Source organism: Dama dama, chromosome 6 (genome assembly GCF_033118175.1).
Source record: "Dama dama isolate Ldn47 chromosome 6, ASM3311817v1, whole genome shotgun sequence".
NCBI classification, from domain to species: Eukaryota; Metazoa; Chordata; class Mammalia; order Artiodactyla; family Cervidae; genus Dama; species Dama dama.
The window spans coordinates 23,348,186-23,367,787 of record NC_083686.1 but is presented as its reverse complement, the minus strand read 5'-3'; the positions used below and the strand labels follow the sequence as shown (position 1 = coordinate 23,367,787).

The 19,602-nt window shown below is 39.2% G+C and overlaps 1 protein-coding gene across 1 annotated transcript in view; it reads left to right on the top strand.

Moving 5' to 3' along the window:
* FRAS1 (Fraser extracellular matrix complex subunit 1) overlaps positions 1–19,602 on the top strand; it is a 518,223-nt gene that overhangs the window by 352,448 nt on the left and 146,173 nt on the right. Inside the window, exons 28-30 of the mRNA XM_061145732.1 lie at positions 1,466–1,550; positions 5,392–5,718; positions 16,812–16,965. Coding sequence (XP_061001715.1) covers positions 1,466–1,550; positions 5,392–5,718; positions 16,812–16,965 — 566 coding nt within the window. The remainder of the gene's footprint in view (positions 1–1,465; positions 1,551–5,391; positions 5,719–16,811; positions 16,966–19,602) is intronic.

Here is a 19,602-nt window from a genome sequence, read left to right as displayed (position 1 = left end):
ATGAGAAGGAAGACAAGAAGTCCTTTTTTAAAAGAAAATCTGATTTATTGAGGTATAATTTGCATCTAATAAAATCCCTCATTTTAAACTATACTGTTCTATGTGTGTTAACAAATACATATATAGTCTTGCAGTCTTGAAACCTCAAGCAAGATATGAAACAGTCTTGTCACCCTGTCCCCACCTCATTTTTACAAGCATTCCCTTCCCCACAGTCCCTGGCAAATATTGGTCTGTTTTTCATTCTTATTGTCTTGCCCTTTCTGAAATGTCATGTGAATGGACTCGTACAGTATATAATCTTTTGGTTCTGGCTTTTGCCATAATACTTTTGAGATCCATCCACATTCTTTCATGTTTCAGTAGTCAGTTCCCTGAATGCCTTTTAAAGAACCTTTAAAACAATAGTTCCCATAGTAGGCCAGAATTAAAAACTCCCATAATGTGTTAATCATACATCTTACCAGCACAAAGTGAGTTCTTAACTTGCTTTGGCTTTGAAGGTGGGTAACTCCTACCTTTCCTCCTACTAGTCTTTGAAGCTGCGGAAACAACACTCTTACAGGAAATAAAAACCGCAGCAGAGAGTCTTATTTTATTCTATTAATTAGGACTCTTTGATTACAAGTAATGAGAGTCAACTTGAACTAGATTAAGCAAAATTTTAAGACTTGTTATAACATTGCAGATATGGCTCAGACACATCAGGGACCATTGGGCTTCTAGGGCAAGCCCAGGAGTTAGAATTGGAAATGGGAAGCAGGACTCCATTCTCCTCTCATCTCAATTGCTTTGCTGAAAGGCTACATTCACCTCTCTCCTAGAGACCAACTTGCTCCACTTTCTCATCAACATGGTAGACTGTGGTTCCGCCTTAGTCAAATGAGGCTCTCAGGCCAGTTCCAAATTTCCAGGGAAGCTGGAGTCAATCATTCTTCCCTAGTCCAGGCCACAGTGAATATGCATGTGGCTAGAGGGAGGGGTGGGCATAGAGTCATGTAATATAAACACTGTAAAATTGTTAACGGGGTCCACTCACGTGAATTGGGCAGCGGTTGGAAAGAGAATTCACAGGGAAGAGGGAGTCGCTGAGAACTAGTCAAAGACTGTGAAAGATTCCTTTCCATTCTCCAGCTTGATCGTTAACCTTCAATATATCACTAACTGGTGTTGGCCTAACAACTGATTTTTCAACCTTTTATATATTCTACTTATACAAATCCAAAAAAAAGAAAAAGAAACATTATTATAATGAGATAGAAGAATATACAGTGCTTTTACCTGCATCTCACTATGTTAATCTTTATGGGCTCCTTTCTAATTGTGGCATGACGAGTATATTATTGTAGTAGTTTGATCCAAATTCATATATGCACATAACCTGAAAATATTTTTAACCCTTGTCTTTCTAAAGACCAATTTAATGATTATATTGTCTCATTCTTTTCTTGGGGGCTTCTTTCAGGAAAGGTTACTTTTCTCTGAAAATTAGTGACCAGCAGTTCTTCTCTGAGCCGCAGCTGATCAACATACAAGCATTTTCAACACAGGTAAGAAAACGCCATAGAGTTAATAATTTCACATGCCTACTGATGGGCTTCCCAGGTTGCTTAGTGGTAAAGAATCTGCCTGCCAATGCAGGAGGTGGAGGTTCGATCCCTGGGTTGGGACTATCCCCTGGAGAAGGAAATGGTAACCCACTCCAGTATTCTTGCCTGGGAAATTACATGGAAAGAGGAGCCTGGGGTTGCAAAAGAGTCACACACAACTTAGTGACTAAACTGCAACAACAACTCATTCTCAAGTACAAGTTCAGATTTTCTGTAGTTTTAGCAAAAATGATTGAGCTGAATTAATTGTTCCTTAGTTTCCTCTTGAAATGCCACTGGAGTAATTTTTTAGTACTTGTGGGTCATAACAACAACAACAATTACTACTGCACATCTAATGCTCTTCTTCTGTTGTTCATGTAATTCTCATGCTAGCCCTGTAAGGTATTATAAGCCCCAATTCACAGGCCAGAAAACTAAGCCCCAGGGAGGTCCAGTAACTTATCTATGGTGATGTAGCTGACAGAGAGCCAAGATCTGTGCCCAGTGAATCTGGTTACGCAATCTGTGTTCTTGACCATTAAACTGTACCTTACTTTTCTATACTGAATCTGATACCACCCCTTCACAATGATTTGAAGCTGTACCAGTTGTTAAGACTTTCCTATCCCTAGGTAAGTTTGTTTTGTCTAAATATTTCTCTCTCCAGGATATGGAGTTAGGTTGGCCTCTTTTGACTATCATGTAGCCGAACTGCATTTAACTCAGTTTGCAGGAGTTCGAGGACCTTGTTCTTCGTCGCTCAGTCGTGTCCAACTCTTTGCAGTCACATGGACTGTAACCCTCCAGGCTTCTCTGTCCATGGGATTCTTCAGGCAAGAATACTGGAGTGGGTTGCCATGCCCTCTTCTAGGGGATCTTCTCAACAATAGGGATCAAACCCAGGTCTCCTACATTCAGGTGGATTCTTTACTGTCTGAGCCACCGGGAAAGCCCAAGAACTCTGGAGTGGGTAGCCTATCCTTTCTCCAGGGGATCTTCCCGACCCAGGAATCAAACCAGGATCTCCTGCATTGCAGGCCAACTCTTTACCAGCTGAGCCACCAGAGAAGCCCTGGGAGCTTTATTAAGCCTTATTAAGGATCTTCTTAAATGAGGGTCCAGTGTGGTCATCAGGCTAATATAAGTCAGAGGAAATCCTGGTAGATACTATAAAGTTCAGTGTGATGGCACATCTGGTCTCATCGCTCATCTCTGTTAAGTTGTACTTATGTGCTCTGAGTACCAGGGCTTGGAGAATTGAACAGCTGAAATGTGCAAAGAGAGGAGCAAGATCAACATATTCTGATGTTGTGAACAGCGAGAGACTGGGGTATCAGCACGAGGGAACTCGAACTGCCTAAATAGCAGATCTCGGTAGGATCAAGGAAGGATATATGAGGATCATTGTTTTTAAAACTGTTACTTTTATAGTTTTGGTTCAAAATTGAAAAGACCATAGACTTGAACCAGAAGTGGCTGCCAAATGGTATTCACAGCCCAGCTCAGCGATTCTTAATGGCATTCTCACTTCAGTGATGACTGAAGTTGCGGAATGATTAGAAATTAATCTTAAATTAATTTGACCTCCGGGTTGGGCTAAGAGCGTGAATTTTGTTTTAATTAAACAAAAATGTGATCTCTGTAAATATGAGTCAGAGTGCTACCAAGTCTCAGGATTTACTGACTTAGATGTTTCTCAGTATTTAAGCTCAGATGTTCTGTTTTGTTCTTTTTGTTTGTGCTAATATAGTTACTCTAATTAGGTGAATAAAAGACTTGGGTAGGTTTTGGTAAGTGACTTCGTAATCTGAGATGCTGAGTTGCCCTGGTTCTCTGTTCTTTGTTTGTGTTCCCCAAACCAATTGAGTAGACAGTAAAGGCATCTTTTTATTTATTACATGAGAAACTTTTGTCATTTTAACTCTTTAAAAATGGAATTTTAGAAACTAACTTTAACTTATTTTTGTTTCTTTACATTTCTGTGATATTTCAAGAGGATTTTGAACCTCCCTGAAATTTTCTTATGTGAGTTAATTTGATCTTTTTCATTTATAGATTTTTGACATCACCTTTGACCTCTCCTCTTTCGGACTCTGAGGGGCCATTCATTCCCATGTATAAGATTGCAGCTTTTGAAATCTCACTCAGGATTCCTGAGGAGTAGCTCTCTTTTCATTTCATATTATGTGATTATTATAGAGATGCATTAGTTAGAAATTACTTTAATAGATATTGAAATTTGCAGGAGGCCAGATAGGGTATTTTTAAAAGAAAGCTGTTTGGAGTCAAGAAGGCAGCGTGCTGAAAAAGTCCTAGATGGTTCAATTTCAAATGATATAAAAAACTAAGATAATGTTTTCTTTGGCGTCTCGCCTTTTTTTTTTTTTTTTTTTTTTCCTGTTGTGGTTCATTAAGTTTTATCTCTTGAAAGAACATTTTATCTGCTTACTGAAGTTGGTGGGGGGAAACCTTATAATCTTAAGGAAAACACATTAAAATTTGCCACGTGGATTAGCCAGGTGGTTGCCTTACATAGATCATGATCTTATCAGGCTTTATAACCTGAGTTGGGGTGGGTCCCTTCAAAATATGGATGTGACGGCTTAAAGAAAATTACTGAGAAAGACCAGAAAGTCAGGAATTCACAATGAAGTATCTTACTTCAAGTCAGCATGCTGCAACATAGCCTGGAGTGAAATACATGATTCCCAACACAAATGCCAAAATTCCATACCTCTTGCTAGTCTCCCTTTCTCTCTTTTTTTTATTGAAGCGTAATTGATTTACAATGTGGTGCAAATCTCTGCTCAGAAAAGTGATTCAATTTTACACATATATATGTTCTTTTTGAGCTTCCCAGGTGGCTAAGCAGGTAAAGAACCTGCCTATCAATGCAGGAGACACAGAAGACACGAGTTCGATCCCTGGGTTGGGAAGATCCCCTGGAGAAGGAAATGGCAACCCACTCCAGTATTCTTGCCTGGAAAATCCCATGGACGAGAGGAGGCTGGTGGGCTACAGTCCATGGGGTTGCAAAGAATTGGACAAGATTAAACACGCACGCATGGTCACATTCTTTTTAAAAATTTCTCTTCCATTATGGTTTTTCCTGGGAGATTGTATATAGTTCCCTGAGGTAAACAGTAAGACCTTGTTATTCATCCATTCTAAATGTAATAATTTGCATGTTCTAACTCCAAATTCCTAGTTCATCCCTCCCCTTACCCCTTCTCTTGGCAACCACAAGTCAGATCTCTATGTCTGTGAGTCTTTTGTAGATAGGTTCATTTGTGCAGTATTTTAGATTCCACACGTAAGTAGTATTGTATGATATTTGTCTTTCTCTAACTTTTTATGTACACATCTTCTTTACCCATTCATTTGTTGATGGTCATTTAGGTTGTTTCCATATTTGGGCTATTGTGAGAAGTGCTGTTTTAAACATAGGGGGTACATGTATCTGTTTGAATTATAGTCTCCTGAATGAAGCAACTGAGTTCCCTAACACTGATCTCAGTTACAATGCAGGGGATATTGTGTTAATCAAGACAGTGGCTTGAGAAACCCTCAGAACCAGAAGTGTGAAGTAACCTCCTTTGCAGTGCTTGCTATGATTGACTGCACCTTTGACAAATGCTTTGACTATGCAACAGTTCTGCATTTGGCAGGAGCATCTAGATTTCCTTAAAAAGCTCAGAAAGAGCAATCAGGCTACACACAACTGACTTCTGGTCCCCTGGAGTGTCCTCTCTTTTCCTGCTAATAGTGCCTCTTCTTCTCCTTCCCTTCAACTCCACAGGCCCCCTATGTTCTGAGGAATGAGGTCCTCCATATCAACAGAGGAGAGAGGGGAACCATCACCACCCAGCTGCTTGACATCAGAGATGACGACAACCCACAGGATGTGGTGGTAGAAGTGCTCGATCCTCCACTTCACGGCCAGTTGCTCCAAACGCTCCAGGCCTCCGCGGCCCCTATCTATCAGTTTCGTCTGGACGAGCTCTCTAGGGGCCTTCTCCAGTATGTTCACGATGGCTCAGATAGCACTTCCGACATCACAGTCTTGCAGGCCAACGATGGACATTCCTTCCAAAATATACTGTTTCACCTGAGGACCGTGCCCAAGGTAGGCCTCATTCCTAAAGCTAGTTTCCTTGCACCTAGATGTAAAGTTGTATCAATGATGTTGTTTTGCAATGTTTATAAATTTAAGATGCAGGTAGTTATTTATGTATTCAAACATTTATTAAGCACCTATTATGGAGGTTCTTTTAGGACATTCAAAGATTACAAGAACACATTACTCAGTCTCGGGAGGATGGTGTATATTTTGTTTGGAGCACCCTTGGTCCAAAAGAACTGCCCCCATGTTCTCTGCAAAAGGGACACTTCTGAACCTTTGTGTTGACTTGCTGCCATGAAAATACCTCACTGTCCACTGATTTTTTTGGCTTCCTTCCTGAGCATGATCATAAACATCAAGTATATCCCTGTTCTTATCTGCTCTTTTAAAATAGTTCATGTGATATGAAGCTTATTATAGTCAGCTTATTGTAATGAATCAAAAAAAGATGAGTTCTGCCATCTGTTAGCCCAGCTGAAACAGGATGAGGAAACTCTCTCTTTTAGTAATCATAGGAATCCTTGGCCTAGAGGGTAGGTACCCAGTAAAGAGCAGTGGTTCTCAGCTTAAGTCATCCCCATGCCACCTCCCTGTGTTTTTGCTGTATCCACGAGTGCCTGTCCTATTACTTACTGAATACTTTTATTCGAATCAACTTACTTTTTTAAGTGGAGAAGGAAATGGCAACTCACTCCAGTGTTCTTGCCTGGAGAATCCCATGGACAGAAGAGCTTGGCAGGCTGTAGTCCATGGGATTGCAAGAGTCGGACACGACTTAGTGACTAAAGCACCATGACCACCACTTTGTTAAAAAATAATTTTTATGGAGTATAGATTTATAATGTGTCAGTTTCAGGTGTGCAGCAAAATGAATCAGTTATCCATATACATATATTCAATTCTTTGTTAAATTCTTTCCGCATGTACGTCATTACAGAGTATGGAGTAGAGTCCCCGGTGCTATGCGACAGGTCCCTGTTAGTTATCTATTTTATATACAGTAGTGTGTGTATCTCAATTCTAATCTCCTAATTTGTAACCCCCCCCCCACCTTTCCCTTTTGGTAACAATAAGTTTGTTTTCCACATCTGTGACTGTTTCTGTTTTGTAAATAAGTTCATTTGTACCATTTTTTAAGATTCCACATATAAGTGATCTCATATATTTGTCTTTCTCTGTCTGGCTTACTTTACTCAGTGTGACAATCTCTAGGTCAGGTCCATTCATGTCCATCCATCAGGTCCATAAATAGCATTGTTTCATTCTTTTTTATGGTTGAGTACTATTCCATTGTGTACATGTACCACATATACACAATGGTACATATTCCATATCTTCTTTATCCATTCTTCTGTTGTTGGGCATTTAGGTTGCTCCCATGTCTTAACTATTGTAAATAGTGCTGCAGTGAACATTGGGGCGCATGTATCTTTTCTAATTGTAGTTTTCTCAGGGTACATGCCCAGTAGTGAGATTGCTGGATCATGTCATAGTTCTTTTTTTTTTTTTCATTTATTTTTATTAGTTGGAGGCTAATTACTTTACAATATTTTAGTGGTTTTTGCCATACATTCACATGAATCAGCCATGGATTTACATGTGTTCCCCATCCTGATCCCCCCTCCCACCCATGTTGTAGTTCTGTATTTAGTTTTTAAGGAACCTCCATACTGCTTTCCATAGTGGTTATACCAATTTACATTCCCACCAACAATGTAGGGAGGTTCCCTTTTCTCCACACCCTCTCCAGCATTTATTGTTTGTAGGTTTTTTATTGATGGTGGCCATTCTGACCAGTGTGAGGTGATACTTCATTGTAGTTTTGGTTTATATTTCCCTAATGATTAGTGATCCAACTTACTTTTTTAAAATCATGACTTCTTCCTAGTAAATAGCACTTGTGAAATCCTGGACTTAATGTAGAATTAAATTTTTTTCCAACTTATTAAAATTAACACATAGCCATTTTACACAATTTCATCCATGTACAACATAAAAGGTTTTGGATACTGCTAATAGGATGGCCACCACATTTAGGGAAATACAAATGGGCTAGCCCATGCTAATCAAAAAATATTTTCAAAGCCATGTATTACTTGATGATATTTCACTCAAAGCTCTTTTCTCTGTAAAAGCAAGAATGACTCTTTCTCATGATGGCAGGTTAGGAGACTTAGTTTTTTTTTTACAACTTCTCATTCCAAATATCAGCACTTATTGGAGTGTCACTGATGATTAGCTAGAGAGATTGGTCTGCTGGGGACAGTTTAGAAATCACTTGTCACTTTCTCACCAGCGATCACTTACAATTTGCAACTGATCCTCGCGAAGGTGAAGAGCTGAATCTAATATGGTTTGCCAGATGGTTTCTCAGTCTCTGGTCTCATTACTTTCAGCTGTTGAAAACAGTGATGGTGGGATGAGATGGGTGGGAGGAAGCGAAGGCTGATGATGAGATCGAGTTGGCAGATAGCCACCTTGAAGCTAATCCTAATTATCACCCTCTTGCAATTGCCCTGGGAGATGAGGCTTACTTCTGAAGAGATGAAGTCTAGACAGACACAGAAAGTTTTCTGTTCTTCCTTCTTAGTTTCTTTAAGATTGTTACAGGATTTCATTCCACCCTAGCAGCCACCTTTCCTACCGAGGTTTCAATCTCCATGTTTGGAGCTTAGTACAGTGTGTTGCACCATCATGGCCCACAACTGAAGAGTATTTCTAGGATTTTAGATGTTTTGAATACCAAAACATGACAAAGGAGAACAGAATTTTAATTTATAAATTAGGCTTAAGCATAAAACTTGAGAATTCTTATGCTGCCTACAAGCTGGGGGTCATGTGACTGTCCTTCCACCCTCCCCCTTCCATGCCTCTGTATCTTCTTTTAGGAATTCAGAGTGCTTTTTCTTACATCTATTCTGCTCATCTTTACAATATCCTAGTGAAGAAGGTTAAAATAGAGGCTATGTAACCTTATTACCTCTAAAGGATATTCTACTATTGGTGGAAGGAATTTTTTTTTATCTTTCATTGGGCAGTAATGCTTGATGTGAATTACTTTTTTTGATCTTCAAGATCATTATAGGGAATTTGTCGAATTGTTATCTTTAATTTTCCAAAAGGGGAAACTGAAATAAAGGAGGTTTAAAAGCATTTTAAGAGGTTTAAAAATGTTTATTTCCCCAAAAATTATTTAGTGATGGATCTGAGATTTCAAATCAAGCATGTTCTGTCTCCTCACACTTGACCATATGGCTTTTTTACATTCTAGCTCATTTTCCCCCCAGTGTTTTTGGTCATATATATTCTTATCCCCTTAACGGACAGAATGGAGACAATAATTTAGTCAGTTCTCAATGTCCTATCCAAGCAGTCTGGGCCCCAAGCCTCTCCAAATCTTCCCTGTAGACTTAACCACATCTTGAAATGAGTGAAGCTATTTATAATCATATGTCTACTCAAGCTGGAGAAGAAAAAAATTGCCTTAACTGCTAATGGTGTCCAACAGGTACATAGTCAGCCATGATTGATTTTGTCCTGCTAGCCATTTCTGAAGAGAGCATCAAAGTCCTTACCCCAAGGCTACCTGTGTATTAAATTTGGGATGAGGACAGTTACTGGCCGATATCTAGCTGGTGGCTTAAATAGAATGACCAAGGATTTTAGGTCTAATTCCTAGTGAATGAATGTACAAATTGATCCCAGTGTTGTTCAACATAAAACTTAATCTAGTAAGATAGATGGAAAGGGAAGGAGGGATGGAAAAAGGAAGCTTTGTTGAGAGCAGGAACTGTTTCAGTATTGGAGCCTTGAGCCAAACACATTATGGAAGCTTAGTACGTTTCTGTTGGATGGAGAGATAGATGGGTGGAGGCAACAGCTGGAGGTAGGTGGTTCCCATGGTCCTGCCTTTGAGTAGATTCCTTGCATCAGATTCATCAGCCTACTGGGCTCTTCTGCTGATGCTGGAATGGCCTATCTGAAACTGTGGCTAAGAGCTGTCGGTTCCATTCATATTTACCAGATTCTATGTCACTTTCCCCAACTTTATGTTTTTATCCTTGGCCTGGCAGTGAGTAAACTTGACTGCTACCCTCCAGGCTTGTACTGAGTTGCTGAGGAGAAAACAGGCCCAAGACTGATGTTAAAACATGTTCTGTTGGGGGAAGGAGGCAAAAGAATTCAAAAAGATTAAAAGGTAATAAAGAATGCTCTGCTGAATAGGCTTTCCTTAATTGGGTGGATTACCAAACTCAAGCCTGTAGAGATACGATTCTAAAGCAATCGGGGTCTAATAAGGGCTAAAATGTGGGCAGGGAGAAGCCTTAGTTATTGGCAGATTTCTCTCCACTGCTGGGCTTTCAAGGAATTACCTTCTTTTTCATTAATTAAAGCATCTCTGGAAATCATGCCTCTTTTTCTACTTTGGCAATAAATCTGATGATCTTTCTGACCTCATTTGTTGTTGTCTGAGCAGTTTTCTGCAACTGGGTAATGCTTTGATGTTAAAAACCCCCAAGTGTCATGCTATGACCTGGATGGAAAATTCTACTGCTGAAAGCCTTCTCTGGCTGTTTGGCCTTGGTAAGGCTCATGTGCAGCTAAAAAGCCCTGTTGTGCTTTCCTTCAATTTTCTTAAAACCTGTCCTCCCATGGGTTGTCATACAGGGACACAGTTTGATTACAAGGGTGTTGGTGAGTGTTATAAATATCAATGGCATGAAAATGTTTATTTCCCTGAAAAAGAGTCTTCCTACCTCATAAATAAATAAAGCCTCACCACATATCAGGTTTTCACCTGTTTTGGACTTGTTGAGGTGGTTCAATTTAGTATCTTGTAAGGTACATCACTCAGAGTATACTCTCAAAAAGTGTTTGTCGATTACAAAATATTTATGTATTTGTTTGTTTATAAAGCAGTTGAAATCTACATGGAACAATGGTTCTGTACTCTTGACCCAAAGCTGCAGTTTCTGAGGCATATACATGCATTGGCAAACACAAAACAATACAGTTATCTTTTCGTTGTTTTTCATTCTGGTAGACAGCATCTGTGTTTCACCTTATAGGTGTCACCTCACATAATCCTTGCCTAAAATCCACTATGACCTCCAAGATTAAATTTTAAAAGCCATGGTATAAATGAGCCATTACAAATTATTTCTTATGCAATAAGTAATATGTGAAGGTTGATGTTATATCCAATTATAACCATTTTCTATTGAATAAAGTTGGGTTGGGGTGCACCATCATAGTTGAGCTCATCATTTATGTTCCAATCTTTAACTGGGGAGGGAGGGAGGGAGTTTACATTTTGTTTGTGGGATTTTCCCTCCAAATGATAAAGTCATAAGCCTTTACATCTAGTTTACAAAATTAAAATCTTGGTTTGTGATACAGCATATAATAGCTAAACTTTATTACCAGCATTTCTGTATGCCTGTTGTTTTATGAAATTAATTAGAACTATTTAATTTAAATCACTATTTTAATTATCCCCCCATATCCGATTGTTGATATTTCATTCCCTTCTCATGTGGTGCCCTGAAGGATATATAAAACATCACTAGGCAGAAGATTCTTCAACTGAAATTATGGCTAATTTCTTGAACTTAGAAGGATATGTGTACCATTAAAAAAAAAAAAAAACCTATAGGCATACTTCATTTTATTGTACTTTGCAAATACTATGTTTTTTTACAAATTGAAGATTTATAGCAAATCTGTCAGGGCCATTTTTCCAATAGCATTTGCTCACTTCATGTCTTTGTAATGCAGTTTGGTAATTTTTGCAATATTTCAAGGTTTTAAATTAGTATTATTATATTTGTTATGGTAATCAGTGATTTGGGGTGTTACTATTAAAGATTATGACATGCTAAAGGCTCAGATGATGGTTAGCATTTTTTGCAATAAATTTTAATTAAGGTATGTACATTGGTTTTTTTAGACACTTAATGGACGATAGTATAATGTAAAGTGAAAGTGTTAGTTGCTCAGTCACGTCCAATTCTTTGCAACCCCTTGGACTGTAGCCTGCCAGGCTCCTGTGTCCATGGAATTCTCTAGGCAAGAATACTGGAGTGGGTTGTCATTTCCTTCTCCAGGGGGATCTCCCTGACTCAGGTATCGAACCCAGGTCTCCTGCATTGCAGGCAGATTCTTTACCATCTGAGCCACCAGGGAAGCCCCATAAGGTACATCATAATTTTTACATGTACTGGGAAACCAAAAAAATTGTGTGACTCATTTTATTGCTATATTTGCTTTATTGCAGTGGTCTGAAACCAAATCTACAGTATCTCCAAGGTGTGCCTGTATAAGGAGATAAAGAAATTGCAAAATGTCAGAACCACTGGGGAAAGTAGGTTCAAATTTGTTTAGGACGTGTTAGCTGTAGAATAAGACAGTGCACAGACTTCTATTCTTCTCTTCTTGAATCTTCCTTGGATCCTCTCCCAAAAGAAAGCAACTGACAAAATCATCTTTATTATAATAAATGGGAAGAATTATACTTCTTTTCCTTGGATGGTTGTCCATTTCTTCTTAAGTCCTGTCAACAAACAGTCCCAAAACAGAGACATATGTATTACTCTGTTATAAATGTAAATATTCTTAAAGGCTTGTCTGTGGAGTTTGGGAGAAGCATTCTAAACCCATTGTGATCTCTGTCCTTGGGCCAGACTTCTCACACTTTAGCATGATTCCATATCTCCTGGGGATCTTATTTAAACATAAGTGGGACTAAAATGCTGTGCCCAAAGGAAACTATCAACAAAATGAAAAGGCAAAGTAAAGAATGGGAGAAAATTTTGAAAACATCTATCCAATAAGGGGTTAATATCTAAAATATACACAGAACTCAATAACTTAAAAAAAAAAAAAAGATTTAAAAAGGAGCTAAGAAGGTGCATAGACATTTTTCAGAGAAGACATACAAATAGCCAACAGATGCATGAAAAGGGGCTCAAAATCACTAATTAGGAAAAGACAAATCAAAACCACAATGAGATAGCGCCTTACATCTGTTAGCAGGTTGTTCTCAAAAAGACACAAATAACAAGTATTGGTGAAGGTATGGAGAAAAGGGAACCTTTATATACCATTGGTGGAATTCTAAGTTGGTACAGCTGCTATGGAAAACAGTATGGATGTTCCTTAAAGGTTAAAAATAGAATCACTGTATGATCCAGCAATCCCATTTCTGGATATATGTCCAAAGGAAATGAAGTCAGTGTCTCAAAGAGATATCTGCACTCCCATGTTTATGGCAGGGCTATTTACAATAGCCAGGATATAAAAACAGCCTAAGTGTGGATGAATGGATAAAGGAAATGTGGTTGTATATACAATGGAATGTTACTCAGCCTTTAAAAAGAAAAAAACAAAATGTTGTCATTTGTGACTGCAGACATGAACTTATAAAATAAGCTGAGAGTGAAAGTTGGTCATTCATGTCCAACTCTTTACAACCCCATGGAATATAGAATCCATGGAATTCTCCAGGCCAGAATACTGGAGTGGGTAGCCTTTCCCTTCTCCAGGCAATCATCTCAACCTAGGGATCAAACCCAGGTCTCTCCCATTGCAGGCAGATTCTTTACCAGCTGAGCCACAAGGGAAGCCCACACAGACTGCACTATCTCACATTTGTAATCTAAAGAATTTGAACTCATAAAAACAGTGTAAAATGATGGCTGCTAGGAGTGGGGGAAACCAGGAGATGTTGGTCAAAGAGTAGAAAGATTCTGTCATAAGTGATGAATAATTCTGTAGATCCAATGTATAGCATGGTGATTATACTTAAGAATTCTGTATTGTACACTTGCTAAGAGAGTTGATCTTCAGTGTTTTCATCACACACAAAAATCTATAACTGTGAGATGGTGGAAGACTTAATTAGCTTGATTGTTCATCGTTTCACAATTTATACATACATCAAAACATCATGTTATATACCTTAAGTAAGTAAGTGTTAGTTGCTTAGGGGTGTCCGACTTTTTGTGACCCCATGAACTATAGCCCGCCAGGCTCTTCTGTCCATGGGGATTCTCCAGGCAAGAATACTGCTGTGGGTTGTCATGCCCTCCTCCAGGGGACCTTCCCAACCCAGAGACTGAACCCAGGTCTTCTGCATTGCAGGTAGATTCTTTACTTCTGAGCCACCAGGGAAGTTATATACTTTATAAATATATACAATTTTTCTTTGTCAAGTATACTTCAATAAAACTAGTAAAGAATTAAAATGAAGATTCTGCTTCAGAAGATCTGGGATGGAGCCTGAGAGTCTGAAATTGTAAGAAGCTTCCAGATGGTGCTGGTTTCTGAACACTGAGTTGCAAAAAGGACTGTTTCTTAAAAATTAACACTCAGGAGTTAAAAAGAATTGCATTGATAAAGTGTAGTCGATATAGAAATGCAGTAGAAGAGACATCTGGGGAGGTGCATTCAGGACACAGTGCTTATTTACTTGTTTGGAATGTGAAAAACCACACTACTCATCAGTCCAAGAAAATGGTGGTTGGTATGTGACTGATCTCCATCACACAATCAAGTGTGATGAGGCTGCTGCTATTAGAAAGATTTCTAGCAATTAATATTCCTGGGTTCAGGTACTTATTATGTTATATAATCTGCTAGAGTTAATAGTGGAGAAGGAAATGTAAACCCACTCCAGTATTCTTGCCTGGAGAATCCCATGGACAGAGGAGCTTGGCAGGCTACAGTCCACGGGGTTGCAAAGAGTCAGACATGACTGAGCAACTAACACACACACACAGAGTTAATAGGGCCCTTTCCCCCAGAATTCTGGTAGGCGACAGGCCAAGTTTTTGGTGTGTCTTGATGTTTTCATATGGAGAAGGAAATGTCAACCCACTCCAGTATTCTTGCCTGGAAAATCCTATGGACCGCGGAGCCTGGTGGGCTACACTCCTTGGGGTCACAAAGAGTCAGACATGACTGAGCGACTTCACTTTCACTTTCTATAAATAATATGCCATCTGAATTGTGAAAATTCAGTGTGATTTTGCCCTTGATTACCAATCACATAGAAGGTGTGTTGGCAACAGCAACCACATTCTCCAGGGCACCGACTTAGTTTCTCAGTGATTGTGGTAAAAATGGCCGTGGCCACCTCCTGAGAGGGGCAAATGCTCTCATTCAAGTGACAGCAAAGGAATACTGGTTGTCTTCTGTTCCGAATATTCTCCTCCTGGGCATGCTGTTTGCTCTGTCCTATTTATTGGCATATTTGAAACAGCAATCATTTAAAATAACATCCCTTCTGAAATGCCCTATTTTGAAACATCAGATTTACCAATTGTGCAAGTAGGAAAAGTGAAAACAGAACACAGGCTGTCTCACTAATCCCATCCTGTGGAAAATGTCAATTAGGAAGCTTTGGAAGAGGTGTGCGCTTGCAAATCAGGAGTGGCAGCATTTTTTAATGATATTAGCTTTAGCAATTAGAATGATTGCCTTCTCGGGCACTAACGAAGTGATTTCTACCAGTCAGCTGTTCCCTACTGATGCTTCTAAGGGCTTCACTTTCGATCAGTCATCCAGGCCCATCAGTTTGGCCTCTGCAGTGTTTCTGGAATCTGTTCCTCTTTTTTTAAAGTATAGGAGATAGAAATTAAAAACACTATTCATTCCCACGGCAATCATCTTTGTCTTCCCTCACCTAAGCCGTTACGAGAACTTGTTAAATGTTTTCTCCAGCCCCAGATTCATCCCAGCCCTAGTTCCTACCATCTCTTGCTGTTGGAGGTTCTCTAAAACCCAGACCTGATCATCCTCTTCCTTCCCTGAAGATTCATGTTGATTTTACAGTGCCTACAAGCTAAAGTGAGACTTTCAGTGCAGCTTCTACCTTCTCCTAGCCAACATTAAGTTCACTTTTTATTCATCCCCTCCCCTGGCTCTGGCTTCCCTGGTGGCTCAGATGGTAAAGAATCTGCCTGCAAAGCGGCAGACCCGGGTTGGATCCCTGGGTCAGGAAGATCCCCTGGAGGAAGAAATAGCAACCCACTTCAGTATTCTTGCCTGGAGAATTCCATGGACAGAGGAGCACGACAGGCCACAGTCAGTGGGGTCGCGAAGAGTCAGATACAACTGAGCAACTGTCACTCACTTCCCCTGGCTCCCTAGATTCTTCTTGTCCAGACACTTGGATAGTTTATTAAGCACACATTGCACTGGCTAATATCTTCGCTTAGGCTAGGCCCTCTTCCTGGAGTCTGTTTCTCTTATTCTCTTAGACAAAGCCTTTTTCTGTCATTCAAGAATTAAGTGGCATTTCCATAGGAAAGCCTTCCTGAACATTCCTTCCCCAAAGAGGATATCTCCTGTCTCCTTTATTCTCTCACAGTGCCCTGCTGAAGCCTCACTTGTGATGCATCCTAACTATTTATATTTCTGTCTGCCCAACTAGACTGTAGGTTCTGAAACTGAGGTCTTATTTCAACCAGCCTATATACCTCAGTCCTCCAGCAAAAGATCTGGCATATAATAGATGCTTAATGCATAGTTGTTGAATATAGGGGGATGGGGAGGATGGAAGGACAGTTAGATGGACAAATGAAATAAAGAAATAGAGAGACTTAGTCTTTCTAAATGATACAAGTTATTTGCTCATGAGAAATTAGAAGAAAAAGGCAGGATATATACATACATACCTATAAACTTATGCATGTATATATCTACACATATACATATTGTTCACAGTGTGACTCTAAAGCTATGAATCTCTCTTTTTAGACAACATTTAGCAGGAATAGGTCCTAATAACTTATTTTTAAAGACTGATACCTTATTTTTTGTTGTTGTTGTTGTTCAGTTGCGGCCAATTCTTTTGTGACTGCATGGACTGTAGCCTGCCAGGCTTCTCTGTCCACCGGATTTTCCAGGCAGGAGTATTGAACTGGGTTGCCATTTCCTTCTCCATTCCTTCTCCTGACCCAGGGATCGAACCCTCATGTCCTGCAATGGCAGGCGAACTGTTTACCACAGAGCCACCAGGGAAGCCAAAATTACTGAGGGGGCACCCGGATACGAACCAGGGAACCTAATGCTGTACTCTCTCTCTATTCCAGAATGATCGAGGTCTTCGGCTTGTGGCTAATTCAATGGTGTGGGTTCCAGAAGGTGGGATGCTGCAGATTACCAACAGAATCCTACAGGCAGAAGCTCCAGGTGCCAGTGCCTCAGAAATCATCTACAAAATCACACAGGACCACCCCCAATTTGGTAACTTTTTTTTCCCTCCCTTTGTCATGATTTCATCTTTGCTTTCAGCAGTCTCAGACTTGCTTCTGTGTGATGTCACACAGAAAGGTTGTGTTTCCAATGAACTTGTCTTTCAAACACATTTCCTTTAAAGAAAGAATAATCAAAGAGTTCTGTCACACTGTGTCCATATCAGGTACTGAATAGTATGCTAAATGATGCAAACATAGTATGTTTAAACCTAAAGTGTAAGTTTTAAAACAACTTCCCTTTAGAGCCAATGCACCTGAGGGTGAGATAGAGCACAGTGGGAATATGAAAAACTGAGTCTCTTTCTTCATAGATGGTGGGAGCTAAATTAATCCAGACTTTATTACCATACAAATTAGCACTTTGTATCAAATTCACTGATAATTTGAATAATAATCCCCTTCTAGGCATCTGTCCTTCAAAATAATGATATATGGGAAGAAAGATATATGTTTAAAACACCTGTTTTAATTAAAAGGATTACAAGATGCTAAAAAAAATTTTTTTAAATAAACAAATCCCTTTTACAGAGAGCATAACTTGTTAAAAGTCACCTGGCTAGCATTATGTCAGTTTAATGTCAAAGTTCAGGCTCTTAAACTCTACCTTGTGTCCATCACTGATTTTTTCTTTTCTTTTCTTTTGTCACCTGTCTTGTGAAAGTTCCCCATCCAGGAACTGAACCCTGGCCCCAGCAGTGAAAATGCCAAGTCCTAACCCCTGGACCACTAGGAAATTCTCCCATCACCTGCTTTCTTCTTGAGACTTTCTTTTTAAAAAAAAACAAAAACAAAAAACTTTACATAAAAACATTTCTCAAGTTTTCCATCATTACTTCCACTTCCAGACAGATAGTAGAGTGTGATAACCTGTCATTCTCACCTAGAAATGATGGGTAAAAGAGATGAAGAACTAAAAGGCTCTCATAGCTGATCCCTCAAGGATATAGAAGAATCTCCAGGTTCAAGAAACAGAGAAGGAACTGCAAATCTGGGCAGGAGCTGATGGCATGTCTTCTCTGAGAGGGGTTGTATGTGTCTCAGTAACGTGGGGGGCTTGGGATTTAATGCCCATGCAGACACAGAAAGCTGGAGTTAAGACAAGAAGCTCACCAGCACAGATAGATGGTAAAGAAACTACCAGTGTTTCCCAGGGCTCAGAACAGAACAAAAAATGCCTGCTAAGAATTCAGAACTTCAGGCCTTTTTCTCCTGAAGACCCAAAGTTCCATTACACCATGTATACTGTCTGAGAAACCCAAAGCTGAGGCATTAATGTGGAAATTGATCTCAGGCCAATGATACTTCTTGTGTCCCTTGCAGAAAATAGTAGAAACTATTGTGGAATGCCCACTCTTAACTCCAGATGGCACAGATTCTCACAGATAAAACCACTGAAGATTAGCTCAGAATTCAAAATTACAGAACATATGAGGAAACAATCTGTAGTACCATAGTCAAAGCAAACAAGAAGATTAAAACCCAAAGAATTTCAAATGAAGGAGCATGCTTTCAAAAACTATGAAATAAGCATATTTTAAAAGATTTAAAAACACAGAAGAAGGAATTGGAACTGTAAGAAGATAAAATGTTATAAAAAGTGAAAACAACAGACAGGCAGATTTTTTAAAAGAAATAAGTAATTACTTGAAAATGAGAATTGTGGTCATTAAAATTGCTTGGTGTGATTAAATAGTAGAGAAATAATAATTCATTTTTCCTCAGGTTATCAGATTCTTAAAATTATATATTTTCTCTGGTGAAGAAAAAATTAACTCAGTATTGTTTAAGAATAACTCTAGAGTCCACGAAGGCATTAAAAGTCACAATCTAATCAATAATTGACAAAATTATAAAACAATCAGTCTAGCTGAACTGTAGTTTATTATAGATGTATAACCTTGAGGAAGGCAAGTGGACCCCCTTGAGCCATAGGTTTCCTTGAAAGATGGAACTAATTAAAAATAATTTTAGACTTACTGAAAAGTTGCAAAAATAGTGCAAAAAAGCTCTTGAATATGCTTTAACCACTCCCCCGAATATTAACATCTTACATAACCATAGAACAATGGGCTTTCCTGGTGGTTTACTTGGTAAAGAATCTGCCTGCAATGCAGGAGACCCAGGTCCGATCCCTGGATGGGGAAGATCCCCTGGAGGTGGAAATGGCAACCCATTCCAGTATTCTTACCTAGAAAATCCCAGGGACAGAGGAGCCTGGCAGGCTACAGTCTATGGGGTGGCAAAAAGTTGGACATGACGAAGTGATTAAACCACCACCACCACCATAGAACAATAATTAAAACCAGAAAATCAGCACTACTACAATGCTACTAATTAGGTCACAGACCTTATTCAACTTTGCCATATTTCACCCACTGATTTTAAGCTAGACAATGTTTAAGTCTTTTCAGCTCTAAAAATCTTTGACTCATTTGATATATTAAATTCTTTATTATTTTTTTTCATTTATTTTTATTAGTTGGAGGCTAATCACTCTACAATACCGCAGTGGGTCTTGTCATACATTGACATGAATCAGCCATGAATTTACATGTATTTCCCATCCCGATCCCCCTTCCCGCCTCCCTCTCTACCCAATCCCTCTGGGTCTTCTTTACCTTTATCT